This window comes from Anolis carolinensis, chromosome 5 (genome assembly GCF_035594765.1).
Source record: "Anolis carolinensis isolate JA03-04 chromosome 5, rAnoCar3.1.pri, whole genome shotgun sequence".
NCBI lineage: Eukaryota > Metazoa > Chordata > Lepidosauria > Squamata > Dactyloidae > Anolis > Anolis carolinensis.
Genome location: NC_085845.1, coordinates 191029167 through 191051771, shown reverse-complemented (window position 1 = coordinate 191051771; position 22605 = coordinate 191029167). Strand labels below are relative to the sequence as shown.

The following is a 22605-nucleotide window of genomic DNA, read 5'->3' as shown; positions in this document are numbered from 1 at the left end:
AGGGTTTAACCCATCGTGCCATCGGGGGCTCCAATCAAACTGCAATCATTCCATAGTGTAGATGATGATGCACCTGGGAGTAACAATTCTCTGTAAACCAAGAGTTAAACAAGAATTGGGGTACTATAGGTGTATGTGTGCTTATTGCTTAATAATACAGTAGAGTCTCACTTATCCAACACTCGCTTATCCAATGTTCTGGATTATCCAACACATTTTTGTAGTCAATGTTTTCAATACATCGTGATATTTTGGTGCTAAATTCGTAAATACAGCAATTACTATGTAGCATTACTGCATATTGTACTGCTTTTTCTGTCAAATTTGTTGTATAACATGTTGTTTTGATGCTTAATTTGTAAAATCATAACCTAATTTGATGTTTAATAGGCTTCTCCTTAATCTCTCCTTATTATCCAACATATTCACTTATCCAACGTTTATGTTGGATAAGTGAGACTCTACTGTATATCTTAGGCTGGATCCATAATGTAGAGTTAATGAAGTCTGACACCGCCTTAACTGCCATGGCACAATGCTATAGATTCCTGGGACTTGTAGTCTTTACAGCAGGCACGGGCAAGCTTGGGCCCTCCAGGTGTTTTGGACTTCAACTCCCACCATTCCTAACAGCCTACCGGCTGTTAGGAATGGTGGGAGTTGAAGTCCAAAACACCTGGAGGGCCCAAGCTTGCCCGTGCCTGCTCTACAGTCTGCCAAAGAGTGCTGGTGCCTCTTTGGGAAAAGTGGGATCTGAATGCACCAATTCTGCAGTGTAGATGCATGCGGCTTTTGTCGCTCTTGGAGAGAGACGGCGGAGGGATGCGTGGGGTTTCCTTTCCATGGCAACCGTGTTGTCTGTGACGCCGCCGATGATGATGCCGGGGTGTCAGCGAGGAAGAGGAGAGGAGAGGAGAGAGCAGCCGACAGCGGGGATTATGACGTCAGGGAGGTCCCTGTCGGTGGTCTGGCGGGGGGGGGGGGGGGGGGGGGAGAGAGAGAGATCCGCGCAGGCGGCTTTGGCCTCTGGGCGCGCGGGGGTCCGGGGGGGAAGGGGAAGGGAGGGGGGGGGGAAGACCGGGGCCAATCTGGGGGGCTAGAGAGGAGGCGGGGGGCCGGCTATGCCGCGCTGGGAGCTGCTGAGACCATCGCAGTGAAGAACAGGCGGATGAGACCACCAACGTAACACCAACATCATGGAGAACAAATATCCTTATTGCAAAGGAGGGAGGGGTGTCGGGAGACCCCCTTAAAACCTTTGCCCAAATACCCCCTCCCCCCATACAGCAAGTGGAGGCACGCCCCCTGCCCACCGAACCCACCTAATATTGCAATTGGCCACCTTGATCAGCATTGAATAGCTTTGCAGCTTCAAAGTCTAGCTGTCTCCTTCCCGGGGGAATCCTTTGTTGGGAGGCACTAGCTAGCCCCGCTTGTGTAATGTCAGGAATTCCCTTGGTGGCGCAGTGTGTTAAAGCGCTGAGCTGCTGAAGTTGCAGACCGAAAGGCTGCAGGTTGAAATCCGGGGAGCAGAGTGAGCGCCAGCTGTTAGCCCCAGCTTCTGCCAACCTAGCAGTCCGAACACATGCAAAATGTGAGTAGATCAATAGGTACCGCTCCAGCGGGAAGGTGAGCCCCCGGTGGCGCAGTGTGTTAAAGCACTGAGCTGCTGAACTTGCAGACCGAAAGGCTGCAGGTTCGAATTCGGGGAGCGGAGTAAGCGCCCACTGTTAGCTCCAGCTTCTGCCAACCTAACAGTTCGAAAACATGCAAAATGTGAGTAGATCAATAGGTACCGCTCCAACGGGAAGGTAATGCCGCTCCATGCAGTTATGCCAGCCACATGATCTTGGAGGTGTCTATGGACAACACCAGCTCTTCGGCTTAGAAATGAAGATGAGCACCAGCCCCCAGAGTCAGACACGACTGCACTTAAAGCCTTTACCTTTACCTTAACATTTCCCAATAAAAGATTCCACCAGGTAGGAAGCATTCAGAATTCAACGCTGCAAGGCTATTCAGTGCTAATCAAGCTGGCCAATTGCAACATTCATACTTGCCTCAAACAGACAAGAATTCTTTCTTCCATCCTGAACATTCCACAGATATATATACCCCAATTTAATAGTTTCCAACAGACTTCACAACCTCTGAGGATGCCTGCCACAGATGTGGGTGAAACGTCAGGAGAGAATGCTTCTGAAACATGGACAATTTGTAATCTCTTTATCCAAGAAAATAATCTCTTGCATGTCCCTTCCTTTTGTCCCAATATAGACATAGTCACTATCTCGTTAATAATTGATATTAGTTTTACATTGATGTACTTTGGTTTCCGCCTCCTCCCTTTCATGAATGGAGAGAAAACCCCTTCCCAAAAGATTGCTTTCAGTCATAAATGACCACTTGATGGAAACAAACAATACCCAAATCCCCTTCATTCATAAGATTTCCTTGATGGCAAATGCCTCATTGAAGAAAACTGCCACAATACCTTGAAATTTTCCTTAATTTGCTGTGCTTTACGTGGTTCATGGACATCATCTTTGATGAATTTAGAGATGGCAAGATCAACCTAGATAAGACCTTGAAACTATTTAATAAGATGGAAATCAGCTATGACTACGTTCATGTGAAGAAAGTGTTTAAGGTGAGAAAAAAGTCCTTTGATTCCTCTAAGTATGGAGTAGAACTTGTAACCAAGATAAATGTATATCATGTCAAATTTACGTAACTTTTGGAGTAATCCTTTTGAGTTTTTTTTTCCAGTGTGGAGGTTTGTACCCCAGCAGCAAAAATACACAAACAATAAGAAAGGATTATGAATGAAAGAGGCCATGACTTTATTGTTTGAAGAGCAGCCAGCACCTAATGGACCTAACCCTTTCTCCCCCTGCCATTTCCTTTTCTTTATTCAGACAAATTAAAGATTTCTTTGCTGTCCAGAAAGTCTTTTAAGTTAAAGTATGGATTATAAAGATTCAGATAAACAAGGAATGGATGAATTCCATTAGTGAGCACTAGGCTGGGGACCTGTACACACAACCTTATAATCCAGAATACCAAGGAAGATAATCCACAATATCTGCTTCAAACTGGGTTATCTAAGTCCACACTGCCATATAATCCAGTTCAATGTGGATTTTATAAAGCTGTGTGGAAGGGGCCTTATAGGACAGCGGAGAACCAAAACTTTCAAATTTCTTTGTGTCTACTCAAGACATTTCTGCAGGGTTGCAAAAGGAATTCTTCATAAGTGAGGTTTGGGGATTACAGCTCATAGTAATCCATGAGTTGCCCCATTATTGTTCAATGTCTATATTTTATCTACAAGCAAAGTGCACTTTTGCGGTGTTTTCCTCTCAGGAGCAACCTCCTGTTGGAATGATTCAGAGGGTCTCTTACAAACAGAAATGATTCAAAAACTTTGGCACTGGGCTACACGTGTCAAAAGGCAGGGCTGTGGGCCAAATCCAACCCACCACATCATTTTATGTGGCTTATGGGACTTATGGGAGCCCTTGGGTTTTTTTTTTCATGTCAGGAGTGACTTGAGAAACTGCAAGTTGCTTCTGGTGCGAGAGAATTGGCTGTCTGCAAGGACGTTGCCCAGGGGATGCCCAGAGCCCCGGTGGTGCAGCGTGTTAAATCACTGAGCTGCTGAACTTGTGGACCGAAAGGTCACAGGTTCGAATCCGGGGAGCAGAGTGAGCGTCAGCTGTTAGCCCCAGCTTCTGCCAACCTAGCAGTTTGAAAATATGCCAATGTGAGTAGATCAATAGGTACCGCTCCGGCAGGAAGGTAATGGCACTCCATGCAGTCATGCCGGCCACATGACCTTAGAGGTGTCTACAGACAACGCCGGCTCTTCGGCTTAGAAATGGAGATGAGCACCAACCCCCAGAGTCGGACATGACTGGACTTAATGTCAGAGGAAAACCTTTACCTTTGTCTTTACCTTTACCTATAGAACTTTCAGTCCCAGGGCAACATAGTTACATTTCTATATAGTCTCACAAATACAACTGACCCTTTGAAGGCAACAAAAGGCTGATGTGGCCCTTGGTGAAAATGGGTTTGACACCCCTGTACTAGCCCCTTTCCTCTCAAAAACTTGAGAATTTCAGAGGGTCCCAAAACACATAGTTTTGTGTTGTGCTGATTGCTGACGGTTTTCCTGTTCAGATGGATATAGCTTGGCCATGCCTACAATATGTAAACACTAAACAGTAGAGAGCTGGCTTGAAAGAGGTTTAGTCATATACGTTTTCTTTGCAGCCTTGCCAGACTCAAGTAGAATGCATGGCTCTATTAATTAATTATAGCTATTCATTCAATAATTTGCAAAGTGGGGAGGTGAGAGGCAAGGGACAGCCCGATTATTTGCACAAGCCAGCTATATGAAACAAACAAAGCATCATCCCAAGGTGCATCTTCACTGTATAATTATAATGCAGCTCGATGCAGCTTAACTGTCATGGCTCAATTCTATGAATTCCTGGGATTTGTCGTTTGGTGAGGCATCAGCACTTTTTTTTTTGCAGAGAAGGCTAACCATCTTGCAAAACGCTTTCTTTCAATTTAGAAAAATGACAGTCAGAAAAAGGGACTCATCACCATGGAAGATTTCCGTGCCATTTACCGAACGATTTTGCATAGGCCCGAACTTAGCGAACTCTTCAACACTTACGCGCAAAACAAAAAAGTCCTATCAGCGGCCAATTTTGTGGACTTTCTAAAAAAGGAACAGTTTGAAGTTAAGGCTGATGAACGAAGAGCTGGCTCTCTCATTAGTAAATACGAACCCATTGAAGAAGGTACACCGATGTTTTAAGGTTATAATTTGGTACCATGACTTTGTATTTGCTTTGAAATAATGAAAGATGATTTGTGAGTGGTATTGAATGTATAGATCATTGTAACTTAATGTAATGACTCTTTGAAAAAATGTTATATTGTGTAAAACAAGCTTATAAATGTTCTAGATTTGTGGTTGTGTATGGACATTCAGCCTGAAAACAAGAGGGAAAAATGCATTCAAGACCCATTTGTATGTGTTATAATGATCATGTCTATTAGAAGACCAATGTTATTATAAAATATGCATTTCAGTAATGTATTTTATTAGACAGTTGTAATTCTGAAGCAGTCTATATAATGCATGTTATTATGTATGTCTGTATGAAATCAAATTGTGTCAATTCATCAAATTATGTTTTTCACATTAAAGGAATGCACCACTTACACAAATAAATAAGACAATGGGTTGTATATTTCTTTTTTGAAAGATTATTGCAATTTGTACAGGGTGAATATCCTGTATCTGAAATGCTTGGATTTTGGATTTATTTTCCAGATTTTGGAATACTTGCCTGTACCTAATGAAATGTCTTGGAGATGGGATCCAATTCTCATGTTTAGACTTGGACCCCATCTCCAAGATATCTTATTCATGTATGTTTCATTTCTCATTCAGGAATGTTTAATTTACACTGTACAGTTTGAAGATAATTTTATACACAACATTTTAATATAATTTTGTCTGTGCATATTGAACCATCGGAAAGCAAAGGTGTCATTATCCCAGGTACTGATACAGAGAATTTTGGAGTATTTTGGAATTCTGAATAAGAGGTGCTAAGCTGTATAAATAACTGTTCTTTCTTTGAATATTTTAAGTTTTGGATTTATTGGTTTGGTTTCATATTTTTGGCTATGGCTACTATAAAATAGGAAATGTTTTATAAATTGTAGAAACAACTAATTTGTGCATGGATTAGCACAACAGTGTAAGCAAAATGTACAAACTTGATTATTAGTGACTGCATGGAGTTAAATGGGACATAACTCTGAATGAACATATATAAGACTGTGCTGTATGTTGAATGAATATTCTTGTTATCCTATATGATGTACAATTTATGTCTTAAGTAATAAAGAATAAGTTAATGATTTTTCTGTAGTACTTCATATTATTTTCATTTTGATTTCTGTTTAAATCATAATCCAGTCTTGTTGTTTACAAAATAATGAACGTAAGTATAGTATGAGTTGCTGTGAGTTTTCCGGGCTGTATGGCCATGTTCCAGAAGCATTATCTCCTGACATTTCACCTACAACTATGGCAAGCATCCTCTAAGGTTTTGAGGTCTTTTGGAAATTAAGCAAGTGGGATTTATATATCTGTGGAAGGTCAAGGGTAGGATTCCCCCAGGCAGCAAGCAGCCAGGCGTTTGAAGCTGCAAGGCTATTCAATGCTAATTAAGCTGGCCAATTGCAACATTGACACTTGCTTCTAACAGACAAGAGTTCTTTCTTCCACCTTTAACATTCCACAGATATATAAACCCCACTTGCATAATTTCCAACAAACCTCACAACCTCTGAGGATGCCTGCCTTAGATGTGGGCGAAACATCAGGAACGAATGCTTCTGGAACATGGCCATACAACCTGGAAAACTCAGAGCAATCCAGTGATTCTGGCATGAAAGCCTTTGACAACACATAAGTATAGTATGTTTTTATGCTCTGATGTTACCAATGTTGTTGCAGTCCTCATTAGTTTGAATGACATTTTTGCTTTTTTAGCACTCTGCGAAATGGTGGGCATGTTCGGGGTTTTTTTGTTTTTTTTTTACAAAACTGCTCTAACATCTTCTGCAATGAATATAATTCAGTATTATGTATCATCATATGAGAAAAACTTTATTTTTTTAAAAGCTTTGTTTGTCAAGCCCAATTTGAAATACAAAATTTTATTTTTAACTATTGATCATTCAATCCCAATAATAACATTCTTCCAGTCCTTCATGATGTAGCACAGGCTTGGGCAAACTTGGGCCCTCCAGGTGTTTTGGACTTCAACTCCCACAATTCCTAACAGCCGGTAGGCTGTTAGGAATTGTGGGAGTTGAAGTCCAAAACACCTGGAGGACCCAAGTTTGCCCATGCTGGATAAAGCACATACACAACATCACATAACCTTCTAGAAATGCTTTGCCTCAAGACTGTCCGATACTAATAAAAACATAGTATATTTCTTTAAAGCCCACTAGGGTATCTTCAGCCTTTTGTTTTGAGAAGTATAGGCCACTATTTTAAAACATTTAAGCTACTGTAATAATGATACTATCCTAGTATGAATTTTGTTAAGAGTATTTCATGTGGTTTTTAATGGAACACGTTTGAAACATACAAATATGTTTCCTGTATGTTAAAACCAGCAGCAAATATCATTATTTTGCATATGGACACTTTGAAATTCGTTTCTTGTTCTTATTGAACTCAATGTTGCCCAGGTGTAGTTTGGATTGCTGTCAACATGCTTTCTTCAGGCTCTTCCACACAACCATATGCATTCAGAATTATTGTATTCCTTATACGCCTTCCATGGCGCAGCGGGTTAAACGGTTGAGCTGTTGAACTTGTTGATAGAAAGGTTGGCGGTTCAAATCCAGGGAGCGGGGTGAGCATTCGCTGTTAGCCCCAGCTTCTGCCAACCTAGCAGTTCGAAAACATGCAAATGTGAGTAGATCAATAGGACCCGCTCTAGTGGGAAGGTAACAGCACTCCATGCAGTCATGCCGGCCACATGACCTTGGAGGTGTCTACGGACAATGCCAGTTCTTCGGCTTAGAAATGGAGATGAGCACCAACCCCCTGAGTCGGTCACAACTGGACTTAACGTCAGGGGAAACCTTTACCTTTACCTTATACAATTTACAAAATATCTTTATTGTGTTTTATTTGTTTTCCCCTGTGGATTAGCACATTCTTTTCTCTAATTATTACTTGCTATATTGGATCTTTTCTCTCTATTCTTTAAAAATATCATTTTCTTTTTGACTGAGTGTTGCATATGTGATCTCTGTGGTCTGTATGCCAATTCAAGAGCTTAGATGAAAGAAAACAGACAATATAGGAAAGAAAACAGAAAGACAACATGATTTTCACATTGTGCCCCTGATTGCTGTGCTTGGTATCCAACGGTTGGGAAACCACTGGGGTGTGAGACTTAAATTGCTGATGTACATCACTAGAAGTACAGTTTCAGGGCCAGATGGCTTGTGATAAAATCTATTCTCTCATTTTTTTAGTTCTTTCAATTCACAAACTGCTGCTTGAATGAGCAGCGTTCTGTAGATATTAAAAATCCTACCAGAATCCGTGATCAGTTAAACAACGGTCAAGAGCTACATCTTACATTCATAGCTCCATGCTATGATTCATGATATGCCTTAAAATCATATTAGGCCACCTGGTACAAGGTGTTTAAATCCAAATTTAGACCCATGCCAAAGGCTTTAGAGGTATACTTTGTATCCTATAGCTTCAAAGATTGTTACATTTATTTTCTTGCATTTACACCTTGTGTAAGGCTCCAGGTAGCAGGCAGCAATCACAGTGTACAGGTGATGTACAACTGCTGAAATAAACGCTTTCCCAATGATTATGGGGTATATTGCAATTACTCCTGGCGATTCGCACTAATCTGTAACTGCTATCTGCAACTAACTGTGGACTGGATGAAGGTGAACAAATTGATGCTTAATCCAGGAAAGGCAGAGGTGCTTCTAGCCAGTAAAAGAAAAACAAATATAAGAGAACACGGACTCAGCACATGTAGTAAAGTGTTATATTCATCTTAGTGTCTCAGGATGCATCTGCACAAGGCATGGGCAAACTTTGGCTCTCCATATGTTTTGGACAGCAACTCCCAAACACTTGGAGCGCCGAAGGTTGCCCATACCTGATCTACACTGTAGAATGAATAAAATTTGACACCACCTTAACATGGCTTAATGCTGTGGTATCCTGGAAGTTGTAGTTCAGTGAGTCACCAACACTATATGGCAGGGAAGGCTTAGTAAATACCTGTAAAACTACAACTTCCATAAATCCATAGCATAGAGCTATGCCAGTTAAAGTGGTGTCAAGCCGCTTTTGTTCTACAGCATAGATACACCACATATTCAATTTAAATATATTGGGATCATCATGAAACTGGATGTAACGGTTTAGTCTTATTAATCTTTCTTCAGTGTATATTGGATCCATATAGGAACATTAAACGCATACGGGCATCAACAGGAAAATACAGTCAGTTCTTCACATTCGTTAGTTACACTTTTGCAAATTTGCAGATTTTCAGATTTTATTATTATGTTCTCTCTAGAAACCTATGGTCCTCCAGTGGGAGTCTTGACCTACTTTCAGCAGCCGTTGGCCATAGAGTCACCCTGGAGGATTGTGGATCCTTCCACACTGCCCTTTATCCCAGGATCTGATCCCAGATTATCTGCTTATCCCATATTATCTGGCAGGGTAGACTCATATAATCCAGTTCAAAGCAGATAATCTGGGGTCATATCCTGGGATATAGGGCAGGATAGATCCAGCCTGAGAAATTCTTTGAGAAATGTTTCTTCACAGCAGTTTTTAATTCGTGGTCTTTCCACTTACATGGAAATCCTGTACCCCTAACCCCTTTGAAAGTGGAGGGCCTACTGTAGATATTTCTGGCTTTCTCATTTTGCAAAAAACTCAGCAATCCAATTTGTATTGTATACTGATAGAATGAATGTAATTTGATTGCACTTTAATTACTCAATGCCATGGAATCTTGGGATTAGTAGTTTGGTGAGTCACAACAGTCTCTTTAGCAGAGAAGGCTAAAGACCTTGTAAAACTACAACTGCTATGATTTCATACCATTAGGGTCATGGCTAGCACTGTGAGTTAAACCGTTAGCTACAGAAATTCTTGTCAAGCCACGGGTTGGGGTGAGCTCCTGTTGTCAACCTAGCTTCTGCTAACTTAGGTAAAAGGTAAAGGTTTCCCCCTGACATTAAGTCTAGTCTTGTCAGACTTTGGGGTTGGTGCTCATCTCCATTTCTGGCATTGTCCATAGACACCTCCAAGGTCATGTGGCCAGCATGACTGCATGGAGCGCTGTTACCTTCCCACCGGAGCGGTACCTATTGATCTACTCACATTGGCATGTTTTCAAGCTGATAGGTTGGCAGAAGCTTGGGCCAAATGTGGGAGCTTACCAAATTCGAACTGCCAATCTTTCGGTTAGCAAGTTCAGCAGCTCAGCGGTTTAACCTGCTACTAACCTAGCAGTTCGTAAACAGCAATGTGAGTAGATAAATAGGTACCGCTTTGGCGGGGTGGTAAAAAGCGCCCCTGAGAAACATGCCAGAAATTAGATCAGGAAGGCATTCATGGACAACAGCCTTCTTAACAAGGAAAATAACAACAGTGCCTCCCCATGGCCGAGTCGAGCACAGCCTCCAGATGCTGGAAATGAAAAAGAGGGAATGCCTTGCCTCTGTCTATGTCTTTGTTGTTAATTGTATAACGGCACTGAATTTTTGCCATATTTGTATTCTGTAATCCGCTCTGAGCCCCTTTGAGGAGATAGAGCAGAATATAAATAAAGTATATTATTATTATAATAATATAATATAATATTATTATATTATTGAGCCGTTGCAATTAAAGTTGTGTCGAATGGAGTCATTTTGCAGTATAGCTGCTCCCAAAAATAGGGTTGAATGCACAATCCTACTCATAAATATTTGGAAGTCCATTTCATGATGTTCAATAGAGATTACTTCAAGGAAATTGTGAATTCTGTAGTCCTAACCTAAGAAGTTAGAAATTAATCTCATTGTGTTTAACAAACTTTAGAGCAAGGTGAGTATATACTAGATAATAGCTGTAGGCTGCAACTGCATGTATTTTTCCTAGGAAATAAGCCCCACTAAAAGTAGCATTGGGCTGTAAGAGGCTTGTATGTCTCAACCTGTGTTTTGATATTCACTTGAAGCAGTTATTATTTCTGTCGAAATATGTCTAAACCATGCTGTGGTTCAAGTACAAAATTATGTTTTCCCTCACCAAAGCAGGCAGGGAAGAAGCATATGTTATTTAGCTAATGTGCCTGGCTAATGATACTGTATTATTGATCTAATTTAATAGGGAGAACAACAATAAAGTTGCTAAAAAGGGAAGTAGATATGGTGCTAACTTACCACCTCTATTATACTAGCTTTTCTTCTTTAGCAAAAATGTCATTTTTTTGTACAGGAAGTTTTCATGAGTGATAATACAAGTTCAAAGGTTAGAATCATTACTACCTTAAGGACTAAGAGAAAGCTACTTTCTGCTTTATGTTTAAAAGGCAGCTATTTCTCCTGTCTGAACATCAGTTAATAGAAACACACCAAAGGGGTAAAAATGTCTCTAAACTGAGAGGAGGCCTATGTGGAATTCATAGGTTGCTGACCTTCAATGTTCAAAAAGCCTAATGAGATTGTCTTTTTCCTCCTCTTAACAGAGTATCTGTTGGGTTCTTTTAAACATTTGAGATCTTTTGGTGCACTGCACTGATGTTTTGAAGATTTCTCAGCATGTGAAGTAATAAAGGGCCATAGTGTTTACTACCGCTAGTAGTCAAAGCTGAGCAACTTTTAGAACTTTCCATGCTGAGAAAACTTGAAAACATAGTTCAAGAACAACTTCTCCTTGTCTACATGGGTCAAAGGTCCAGACTCACTGTGGATGCACCACTGGCAGTCTTCATGACACAGTGACTTCTAGTGAGTATACCAGATTTTATGGCTTTAATCTGAATTTGCTTTAGGCAACATGGGGGGATACTACAGAATTTGCTTGAAATTCTGGAGTATCCCAGAGCTTTGGGGTCTGATTTGGATTGATCTCCTGTCCAGATGAACAATGTGCCATTAAGGTGATCACTGCAGGAAGAAGAGATGGCTTGTCCCCATGATGGTGTCACCACCAATTCTTCTCCCTCCCAACTACATATGAGTTTAGCTTGGGGAAAAGATTGAAAGGGGACATTATAGCCATGTTTAAACATTTGAAAGGATAGCACACTAAGGAGGGGGGCTAGCTTGTTTTTGCTGCTCTAGAGACTAGGATATGGAGCAATAGATTCAAATTTCAGGAAAGAAGACGCTACCTAAACATTGGGACAGAACCAGCCCTAGGTATTTTTCAAGTTTAGGAGAACACAATTTTGGTGCCCCCCCAAACCAATCACTGAAAAATAAAAGCGTTGGATAGGCGAAAATGTTGGATAATAAGGAGGGATTAAGGAAAAGCCTATTAAACATCACATTACATTAAGATTTTACAAATTAAGAACCAAAACATCATGTTTTACAACAAATCAACAGAAAAAGTAGTCTCGACTGCGCCCCTGTATGTTTTGGCCCGAAGCAACCGTTTAATTCGCCTCATTGTTGGACCGGCTCTGCATTGGGAAGAACTTTCAGACAGTAGGAGCTGTTTGGAAGTGGAGTATGCTGCTTGGGAGTGTGTTGTAGCCTCCTTCTCTTGCGGTTTTAAAGCAGAGGCTGGGTGTCCATTTGCTGGGAGTGCTTTGATTGTATTTTCATGCATGGCAAGGGATTGGACTGGATGGTCCTTGTGTTATCTTTCAACTCTCTCATTCTATGGTTCTGTAATTGTATGAAAGCCTGGCCACCAGATTGCCATTGCCATAGAGGTTTTTTTTTTTTTTTCATACTCTCCCTATAACTATCTTCCCAGGCTGGATCTACACTGCCCTGTATCCCAGGATCTGATCCCAGATTATCTGGCAGTGTAGACTCATATAATCCAGTTTAAAGCAGATAACCTGGGATCAGATCCTGGGATATAAGGCAGTGTAGATCCAGGCCCAGGGAGGCTAGAATGGTGCCTCCTCCCTTGTCCTAATGTCAGCAAGCTAACCCTTTTTTTTTAGGCAGGCTTTTAAAGCAGAACGTTTTTAAGAAGGAAACAGGAACGACTTCCTGACCATAAGAACTGTTCAACAGTGGAACTCTCTGCCTTGGAGTGTAGTGGAAGCTCCTTCTTTGGAGGCTTTTTAACAGGGGCTGGATGGCCAGCTGTCAGGGGTACTTTGTGCTTTTCCTGCATAGCAATGGGTTGAACTGGATGGAGGCACTGTATGGTGTTTTAAATATTTTAAGATTTTTCTTATTTTAAGTGATTTAACTGACTTTTTGAAAACAGTTGTAGGTTTATTTCTATTTTAATATTTATATGTTGTAGATCTTAAATTGCATTGTTTTTAATGTTGTGAGCCACCTTGGGTCTTGATCAAGAGGGAAAAGCAAGGTATAAATATAACTCTAAATAATAATAATCATCTATCACATATGTGATGTCATAACGGATGTTTGTGTGGCCAGCAAGAAAAAGGGGAGACCGACACCCTCCTTTTTGTTGATCATGCAGGTATCCTGTTGTGACATCACAGATGTGATAAGTGATAGCCATACACTCGAGTGGAGCTAGGAGTGTTGACAGTGACATGGAGAATGAAGTGACAGGCCAGGGTCACCTTGTCTGAACAGCAGCCCTGGATTCAGCACACACATGCCCAATTCCTGACTCCTCTGGTCCAAATTTACAACAGACCATGTTTTCCGTTTTATTCTTCTTTCCCCCTTCCTCATCAGTATATATGATCTTTTAAGAGTACCAGAGGATAGATCCCTGTCCTACAGGCTTTACAGAGTAAAGTGAGAGAAGTGGGATGTCGGCTACCAGGAAAACATATATAATTGTTTCTGTTACATATGCTCACATGTAATATGCATTTTTGTGTGTGGTAGTGATAATCACACTATATTCTTCTACTGTAACTGATATTCTTTGGAAAGGCCACTTACATTAAACGTACTGTTTTTACTTAATACTGTCAGATGCCCTCTCCAAGGTAAGTGTAGGACAAAGAAGGAGCAAATGGAATTCTGGAAATACAAATACAGTAGAGTCTCACTTATTCAAGCCTCGCTTATCCAAGTTTCTGGATTATCCAAGCCATTTTTGCAGTCAATGTTTTCAATATATCATGATATTTTGGTGTTAAATTCATAAATACAGTAATTACAACATAACATTACTGCGTATTGAACTACTTTTTCTGTCAAATTTGTTGTATAACATGATGTTTTGGTGCTTAATTTATAAAATCATAACCTAATTTGATGTTTAATAGGCTTTTCCTTAATCTCTCTTTATTATCCAAGATATTCCCTTATCCAAGGTTCTTCTGGCCTGTTTAGCTTGGATAAGTGAGACTCTATTGTATTGGTATATTCTAACTATAAATTCCAAGATGGAGCTATGACAGTTAAAGTGACGTCAAGCTACTAATTCTATAGTGTAGACACACCCTAAATTTGAATCCCAGTCCTAGTGTTTGTATCCACCTTGCTCCAAGCTATTAAAAGCTGCTGTACAACTGTATTGCATGTATCAGGGATAGAGAATGGATAGTCATCTAGATGCGGATGAATTGGAATTCATAGTATCCCTTACCATTCTTTGATGGTAGTTCAAAAATATCTAAAAAGTCTGACATCCCCTCTCCCTGGTCAATATGGACCTTGAAAGCAGAGTTTATCACATTTCCTATGTTTACCTGCCAAACACTGGTTTTCTAGGGAAATAGGAATCTAATGTGTGGAGCTTCATGAGAAGTTTATGGAAAGAGAACAGGGAAAGTTGAAAGTCTAATTTCTCTGAGAAGAGAGTTCAAGAGTTTAGAGCAGCCATTCATGTTCTCACCTCATGCACTTCTGAGTGTGGTGAGACAGAGAAAAGGCCTTCCTTAGCAGGTCCCAAAGCACATATTGGTTCATAATGAAGATGATAGTCATATGAGTGCATAATGGAGAAGATATGTTCTTTAAACATCCAAAATCCCTAGAGCAGTGGTTTTCAACCTGTGGTACCCAAATGTTTTGGTCTTCAACTCCCAGAAATCCTAACAGCTGGTAAACTGGCTGGGATTTCTGGGAGTTGTAGACCAAAACATCTGGGGACCCACAGGTTGAGAACCACTGCTCTAGACAGTGCTGTTAGATACATACTAGGGATCACTAGATAGATAGATGATAGATAGATGATAGATAGACAGATGATAGATAGATAGATAGTTTACAAAGAGAAAATAAGTTATTTTAATTTTTTTTTCAAATGCCCAGATATTCTGCATAAATTTTTCATATCTTGGACTCAGTGTGCCCTCCGACCTCTAGGTATTGCTTTCTAAGTGGCTAAGGTGTTGGAAGCAAGTCTGTTTTCTCGGAACTTGAATGATATTTATAGAATAAACAAATTGCAATTGGGTGGAACTCTGGATAATAGCCTTGAATGGCTGAGTGTTCAATGTGACATATGGCATTATTATTACCACGTACTTATACAGCACCAGAAATAGACTAAGCTCTTTACAAAAGGGTCAGATAAACAGGTTTCTGTCTAAAGCAGCTTAAATAGACATGAATCAAAAGGAATTGCTGGTGGGGACGGAATGGAAATGGCAATAGAATGGAAATAATAGTATAAGATTAAAAATTGGGGAGAGGGGGGTGGGGCATTTTGGTTTACAAAACATAGTTTGAGGATCAAGCTTCACAATATGAGGAAGCAATAAAAAGTAATACAGAAAAATATACATAGGTGAACCTGCCAATCTAAGATGTACTTACAGTAAGTCTTAGGGATCATATTGACTTGAGTCTAATGCTTACCTTTTTTGGCTAAATTATATTGCCAAAATTGAAGTGCACATTAGATTCAATGGCATGTTAGAATCAAACACATAAACCCACCTGTGTGAAAAGGCCTGGGGGAAGCTAGAACTCAGAAGCTGGATGAGGAGTCAGGAGGTGCAAGAGACTGTTTTTGACAGTGGCAGTTGCCTCAGGGTTCCCTGACACTCGGAGAAGGAGGAGGAGCATTAAATTGGTGACCCAATTGTCCCTGCCATTTAACTGCAGATCTTGCGTCCTCACAATCGAGGTGTGCATTAAATTCGATGGCACATTATACTCGAGTAAATATGGATATGTTTAGCACTGCAGATCCAGATAGTAATGTTGTATATAATATTAACTTACTAACGTATACAGACATATATGGGATTTGGAGTGTATCCACACTGCAGAACTTTAGCAGTTCGATTTCACTTTTATCAACTACAGATCCGTTCTTTGGGATCCTAGCTTTTGTTCAGGTAGACATTTGGGGCTTCTTTGGCAGATGAATTGATAATATATTCAAAAATAGCCAAATCTCCAAAAGTGAAATAGAATCATTAGAACTGGAAGAGACCACAAGGGTCATCCAGTTCAAACCTCAAATTTGGTGGGCTGATTGTATATATAGGTCAGGATTCCAAAATGGAAATCATATGAAAAGTGGAGGCTATTGAAAGAAAAATCAATCTTCCCTGGATGCATTTCGGAAGAAGCAATCTCATAAAAGTTCAAAGTAGTTTTGGATGTTTATATCAGGCTTACCTGTGTGTGTTGTTTCATTTTACATGGCAATATTGTTAGTTTTGGGTAATTTTTTTTCTAAAATATGTTGTCTTCTTTTTTGTGGTGGAGGAAACTGTCCTTATTTTTTGATGATATTTGTGTTTCTAAAAGTAAATTTTCATGCTCAGTAAAAGACATGCTTCATTAACTGAGCTACAGCTTCACAGGCATGCCCTATTTCATTGGGGCTTAAGTATATTCAAGAATATGACCCATGCAATTTTCAGGAGGTAAAAGAATAAATGCTGATACAGGTCTCACTAAAGAAACGAGCAGTATGAAATAGGTTCAGGAAGGCAAAGAGGAAAGGTGTAGTAATGTTTGACAGAACAAAAGTTCTGAGACATAGGTAGATATAAGCAGAGAAGAGATGAAAGGAAGGACTAGAATGTGACAAGATACCATCAAGAACATAAAAAGAAGAGCCAAAAAGGCTCAAAAGTAAGTATGGGAGAAAATTAACACAGATTAAACTGAAATGTTGGAAAGAGAGCTTTAGAGAAAAGGAACTCAACTTTAATGATTAGCAAGCTATAGAGTATGAGTAATTATTATCTGGATAGATAAAAGAATAATAGTATTGTATTGCAAAGTTCCTGCTTCTATATTATTCATTTAAGGTGGCACTTTATACAATAATGATCATCTTTTTTAAAGCTGGGAAATGGGGAGATCTGAAAGGCAGACATTATTAACTAAATAATGGCTTTTGCTCTGGAAATAGATCAGAAATGGGGTGGAAATAGTAATAATGAAAAAGAGAACACAGCAATGCTGTGGCAAAAGAAATGGTCTGGTGGAGAACTTCAAAGTTTACATTGCAAACAATGGTCTTCAAAAATTCTGCTTTTTAAATTTTATCACATTTGGTTTGCAAAGGAATTTTGTCACATTCAGTTTGCAAAGTCAGTGAAAATATGTCACAAGGCCAGGCCTGTATAGTTTCATCAAAAAAATGTAGAAAGGTTGTTTCTATGGCGTCACAAAATTCCTCTTCCACCGTGATTGGTACCAGATATGGACATCTATTTTAGAAAAAAATGGGTAATGTGAAGGGGAGAGGAGGGTTTTTTAAATGTTCCTGTCTCTGAACAACAACAACAATAACAAAATCAGAAACTTATGCTAATGCTCAGCAATTGATCCAGTAATCTAACAGCATCTTCACATCAAATATCCCATCCTTGGCATAGAATGCTAAGGATGGAAAGAGTATTTGAAAAAATGATCAAACACTTTGTTTTTCAGGTGCCAAAAAAACTTGATGTGAAAAATTCTGGATGGATGAAAATTTTTGCAGTTTGGGACTAGTTGTGCAGAAATATTTACATGTGGTGATTTTGTGCAGAAAACAGTATTTTCTGTGTAGGAAATAATATTTCAGTGCAGAAATATTAATCCTTGCGCTTGAAAATGTTATTGTTTGCACAGAAAAAAATCTATTATTGAGAATTTGTTCTGCATAAAATTTACATGTGCAAATTTTATGCAGAATAGCATTTTTGACACAGAAAACAACATTTTCCCCCTATTTAGGGAAAATCTTTGAGGATGTTTAGTTGAGAAAGATGGGCCAAAGTTGAAGTCAAGTTAATGACACATATTCAAACTGGCGTATTTCTCAAGTCTTTCATTACAGCTCCCTTAACCAAGAAAGAAATAAAAAGGTTTATCTCAAAAACAGACTGCTATAACCCCTTTTTAAAATTTCCCTGTTTTAGCGAGAAAACGAAAGGAGATGACCTTTGAAGGCTTCATACGATACATGCTTTCAGAAGAGTGCAGCATATTCAAAAAAGAGAACAAAGTTGTTTACCAAGATATGAGCCGCCCACTGTGTGATTATTACATATCATCATCACACAATACCTACTTGATACAAGACCAACTTATAGGGCCAAGTCATCTATGGGGCTATGCCAAGTATGTATATCTCTCTGGGGTGTGGGATGGGGTAGATAGTGCAGCATGTCTTCTTTTGTTTTACCTATCTTTTTTAAAAAACAAACAAACAAATGTTTTGTGTGATTGAGAAAAAAATAAGTATCTGTTTAAAACAACAGATCAACCAATCTGAAATATACTTCTTTGGCAAACGGCCATTCTTGTTGGAGGACTGTGAGACTTAATATAACCATATTCTCAAGTTCCTGATATGAATGATGCATTTTTCTGTCTATCTGTTTTAATGGATGCTTAATTTTATAGGGTTGGATAAAGAAAAGTGAAACCATTCTATGGGGGAAGTTGTGTTAGATTAACTAAGGGAAGAATTCAGTGGGATGCTCTCACTGTCCATACCTGGATGACATTGTTGGAGAAAGATAGAGAGACATGAAAACAATTCAGTTCTATAGAATCGTAGCATTGAGTGCATCTAGTTCCTTATAATTTGTCTTAACTGATTTAATTTTTCTTGGCTTGTTGGATATTACTATTGCCTTCTTTATATTTGGTTTAGGATGGTGCAGCATTTAAAATTCAATATTAAGATCTGTGAAATAAAAAGTATCCATTCCAGAAAGAAAGCATATTTCTGAAATATAATGGATTCAACTAAAATTAGATACAGTGGCCCACTGGAATTGGCAGAGATTGGTTCTGAGACTTCCCCCCCATATGTATATTAAAAATTGTGGCTGCTCAAGTTCTCCCTGCTCTGCTCTGTTCTCTTGCTCATCTCCATATCCTCTGCAGCTAGTAGCACCAAGTTTTAACTTCTATTCTCACCTTTCTCCAATATTCCCCAGCCACATTTCCAAGCCCTGATCTACCTCCCTGCCCAACGTTTTCTGCTCTTCCCTTTTCTCCATATCCTCTTGTCTTGCTGTAAAGTAGTAAAGGTAGTTAAGGCATTTGTTTGTTTGCAAACGCAAGTGTTGCTGCCAATTGTCATGTCCCTGAAAAAGCTGTCCATCGCTGCTGCTAATCACAAAAAGTGCATTCCCAACACAGTATTCCTTGGTAAAATGATCAAAGGTCTGGAAACCATGACCTCTGAGGGTGGCTTAAAGAGATGGGTATGTTTAGACTGCAGAGGAGAAGACTCCATGTTTAAATATTTGAAAGGATGTCACATTGAAGGAGGAGGAAGCTTGCTTTCTTCGGGCCCTGTCAGACTTTTAACTGAGGCATCCAAACAACAATAATCTCCAGTAGCTGTGCAGTCACTTCTAGCTCATGCATGGTAGTTACAACACTGGAATGGGGACAGCCACTGGGAAAACCTGGGTCTTTGGGAAGAGCATTAGGACTTCAATCTATTTCAGAGTGGGTTTAAGTCCTGCCTGAAAGCGCCCTCAGAGCAATGGGTTCAAATTACAGGAAAGGAGATTCCACCTGAACATTAGTAAGAACCTCCTGACTGTAAAAGCCATTCAACAATAGAACTCTCTTTCTCTTAGTGTGGTGGAACCTCCTTTCTTGGAAGCTTTTGACCATCTTTCATGGGAGATTTGATTGTGCTTTTTCCTGCATGACAGGGGATTGTACCGGATGGCCCGTGTGGTCTCTTCCAATCCTATGATTCTAACAAGTAAGACACATATCTCTTTACATTAAAGTAGTAGTACTAGGAGTAGTAAATTCCTTTTTTCACTTTAAAAGTTCCCTGAAGAGGGCATGCCGCTGTGTAGAAATCGACTGCTGGGATGGGCCAGATGGTGAGCCCATTGTGTATCATGGACATACCTTGACCAGCAGGATCACCTTCAAGAATGTCATCAGTGTGGTTCACAAACATGCATTTGAGGTAGGTGTGAGCACTTCTGACAGCTTTTTGGAAATACATGTTGTATATTTGACCAGCCACAACCACCATCAACACCACCATCAGCACGAAAACTTACGGAGAAATTTTGTGTTACACAATGTAATACAGTGTCTTGGGTGCTAACTTGCCATATCGAAATATCAAGTAGTCAGCTGATCTTCAAGATCTTGAAAGAATGGACTTGAGTGACCAACATACCATAATAGCCAGGTAGTCAGACTTTGGATGCAATCATAGTATATCCACCAACTGTCCAGATTTGGCAGAGATAGCCCTTTAACTCTGCTGTCTCATATTTTCAGCTGCTTTAAAAGTGTCCCTGTCTTCTTTTCATTTTCCTCCCTCATCCATTACTATAATTTCTGCATATGGTGTTTAAAAAACCACCAAGAATTTCACCCTTCTCAATAGGTTCAAGCCAAAGCAAATTCTGCAGCCTGTCCTACCGAGTGTGCTGTTCCTTATTAATAATGTTTGCTGTCTTCACCACACTCTGATATTGCTTGTACACACATCTCTCAGTTTTCATCTAGGAAATGTTGGAGGATATGTTATATAGTAATGCAGATAAAGATAAAAGTGATCATTGAAAAAAGTTCTTGTGCAAAAACTGTTTTGGCCCAGTCAGCGATAACAGCTTTGAATGCTGAGTTGAATTTTTTAGTATAATAGTAAAGGAAACAGAGCTGGTTAACCCTGTCATGGGCAAAGTTCGGCCCTCCGGGTGATTTGGACTTCAACTCCCACAATTCCTAACAGCCAGTAGGGCTGAAGTTTGCCCATGCCAGTCTGAAGAGTCATCTATATGGGCCTAATAATCCCCAGTAGCTTGTGTCATCAACACAGGGAAAAGGGGATGTATTGTGCCCTTGTCACCTGTGTCACCACTGCTATATGGCCATAGATTTCTGTGAGAGTTCCTGGTTGTTGCAAGTAATCTGCTGATATTAGCAGAGAGGTTTGTGTGACTAAGGATAAGGAGGGAGGATTGCCCCTCTCCTTCTCCTTGGGGACACAGATGCTTTTGCTAATGTCAGCACGAGACACTTGGTATGATCAAGAGCTCACACGGAGCTTGGCTGCTGTCTAGCAGGGGCAATGACAACATATATAGTCTTGTGGGGTCAAAGTGGTATGTGCCTGGATGGACCATCTGGAGTAAGAATTTCATATAAAATTGGTTATTATTATTATTGTTATGATGATGATGATGATTATTATTAATGACACAAAGACAAAGTATGACACAGCAAACGAGATATATATGCTGGATTTCGTATCACAAAATCACAAGTCGAACACTTCCCAAGCGTTTAGGACTGTGTGATGTGTCCATCATCATCATCATCATCATCATCATCATCATCATCATCATCATCTACCCTGCTTTATCTCCCCCAAAGGGGACTCAAAGTGGCTTAACATAAAAAGTTAGCACAGCATTTAAAATATGCAAATATACAAATATTAAAACATATTATTTGCATGGCCAGACTGGAGTCCTCGGCTAGTAACCAGAGCCCATCTAGCCATGTGTTCTTAAATAAGCTATTGAGCTCCATTTGTGGATTTTAAAAGGTTAGAAACATCCTTCAGGTCCTCCCTATCAGATCCATATTTGCTGAGTTTATATGTTTTATAGATCTCTCTATAAAAGTTTTCTCAACACAATTCACTACATGTATTAAACACATAAAAACTTACTGACAACAGTGCTGTTTTTCAATAGAGTGGTGTCATGTACATGTAGGTACGAAACAAAGAGGGTGCAAATCTTTATAACTTTTTTTATTTCAGGCATCAGATTATCCCATCATCTTATCTTTGGAGAACCACTGCAGTCCTAAACAACAGGAGAGAATGGCAGCTCATATGCTACACATGTTTGGAGAAACACTCTGCGTTTCAACGCTGGATGATACTATGCCAACTCAGCTACCCTCCCCAGAGGTACTTTGGATTTGTTACACCAGCTCAAAACCCTGCACTGATTGAGAAGTTGTTCCTGACTTATATGATGTCCAGAGACTTCCAGTCGCTATTGCAGGGTAAACCAGGTTAAACTGGTTTGAGCTTTGTGCTAAGGAAATATTCCAGATTGTGGGTGAATGTTTGGAGCAGCCCCACAGTTTGGGCACACTGTGAAAAACATGGCAAAGTCCTATGTGGACTGTCTGCTGTCCACATAGCCACCATTGTCATCCCAGTTCCCCTTTGCTCATTAGTGCAGGGGAATGGATCAGGCCCATATTGCCAAGCGCCAATAGAAGTGACAATACAGTGGGGGAGTTCTTGGCTGTCGCAGGCACCCATGCTGACAAAGTACCTGTTTGACCAGGAATATGATGATTATTTTTTGGGGGGAAATCACTACAAATGTGCAACATATTTTCAAAATGTGCCAAGACATAGATACTCCTTTTAATCAACTATTAGCAAACAAATTTGGAAAAGAT

The 22605-nt window shown here is 39.8% G+C and overlaps 1 protein-coding gene across 2 annotated transcripts in view; it reads left to right on the top strand.

Moving 5' to 3' along the window:
* The first annotated feature begins 1053 nt into the window (after positions 1-1053).
* The window catches only part of LOC100558870 (1-phosphatidylinositol 4,5-bisphosphate phosphodiesterase zeta-1), a 50047-nt gene continuing 28495 nt past the window's right edge, over positions 1054-22605 (top strand). For both annotated transcript variants that reach the window (XM_008110374.2, XM_062983142.1), the window contains exons 1-6: positions 1054-1207; positions 2527-2650; positions 4586-4817; positions 18099-18300; positions 19984-20128; positions 21947-22099. In XM_008110374.2, the coding sequence (XP_008108581.1) occupies positions 1197-1207; positions 2527-2650; positions 4586-4817; positions 18099-18300; positions 19984-20128; positions 21947-22099 (867 nt within the window). In that variant the 5' untranslated portion in view covers positions 1054-1196. The remainder of the gene's footprint in view (positions 1208-2526; positions 2651-4585; positions 4818-18098; positions 18301-19983; positions 20129-21946; positions 22100-22605) is intronic.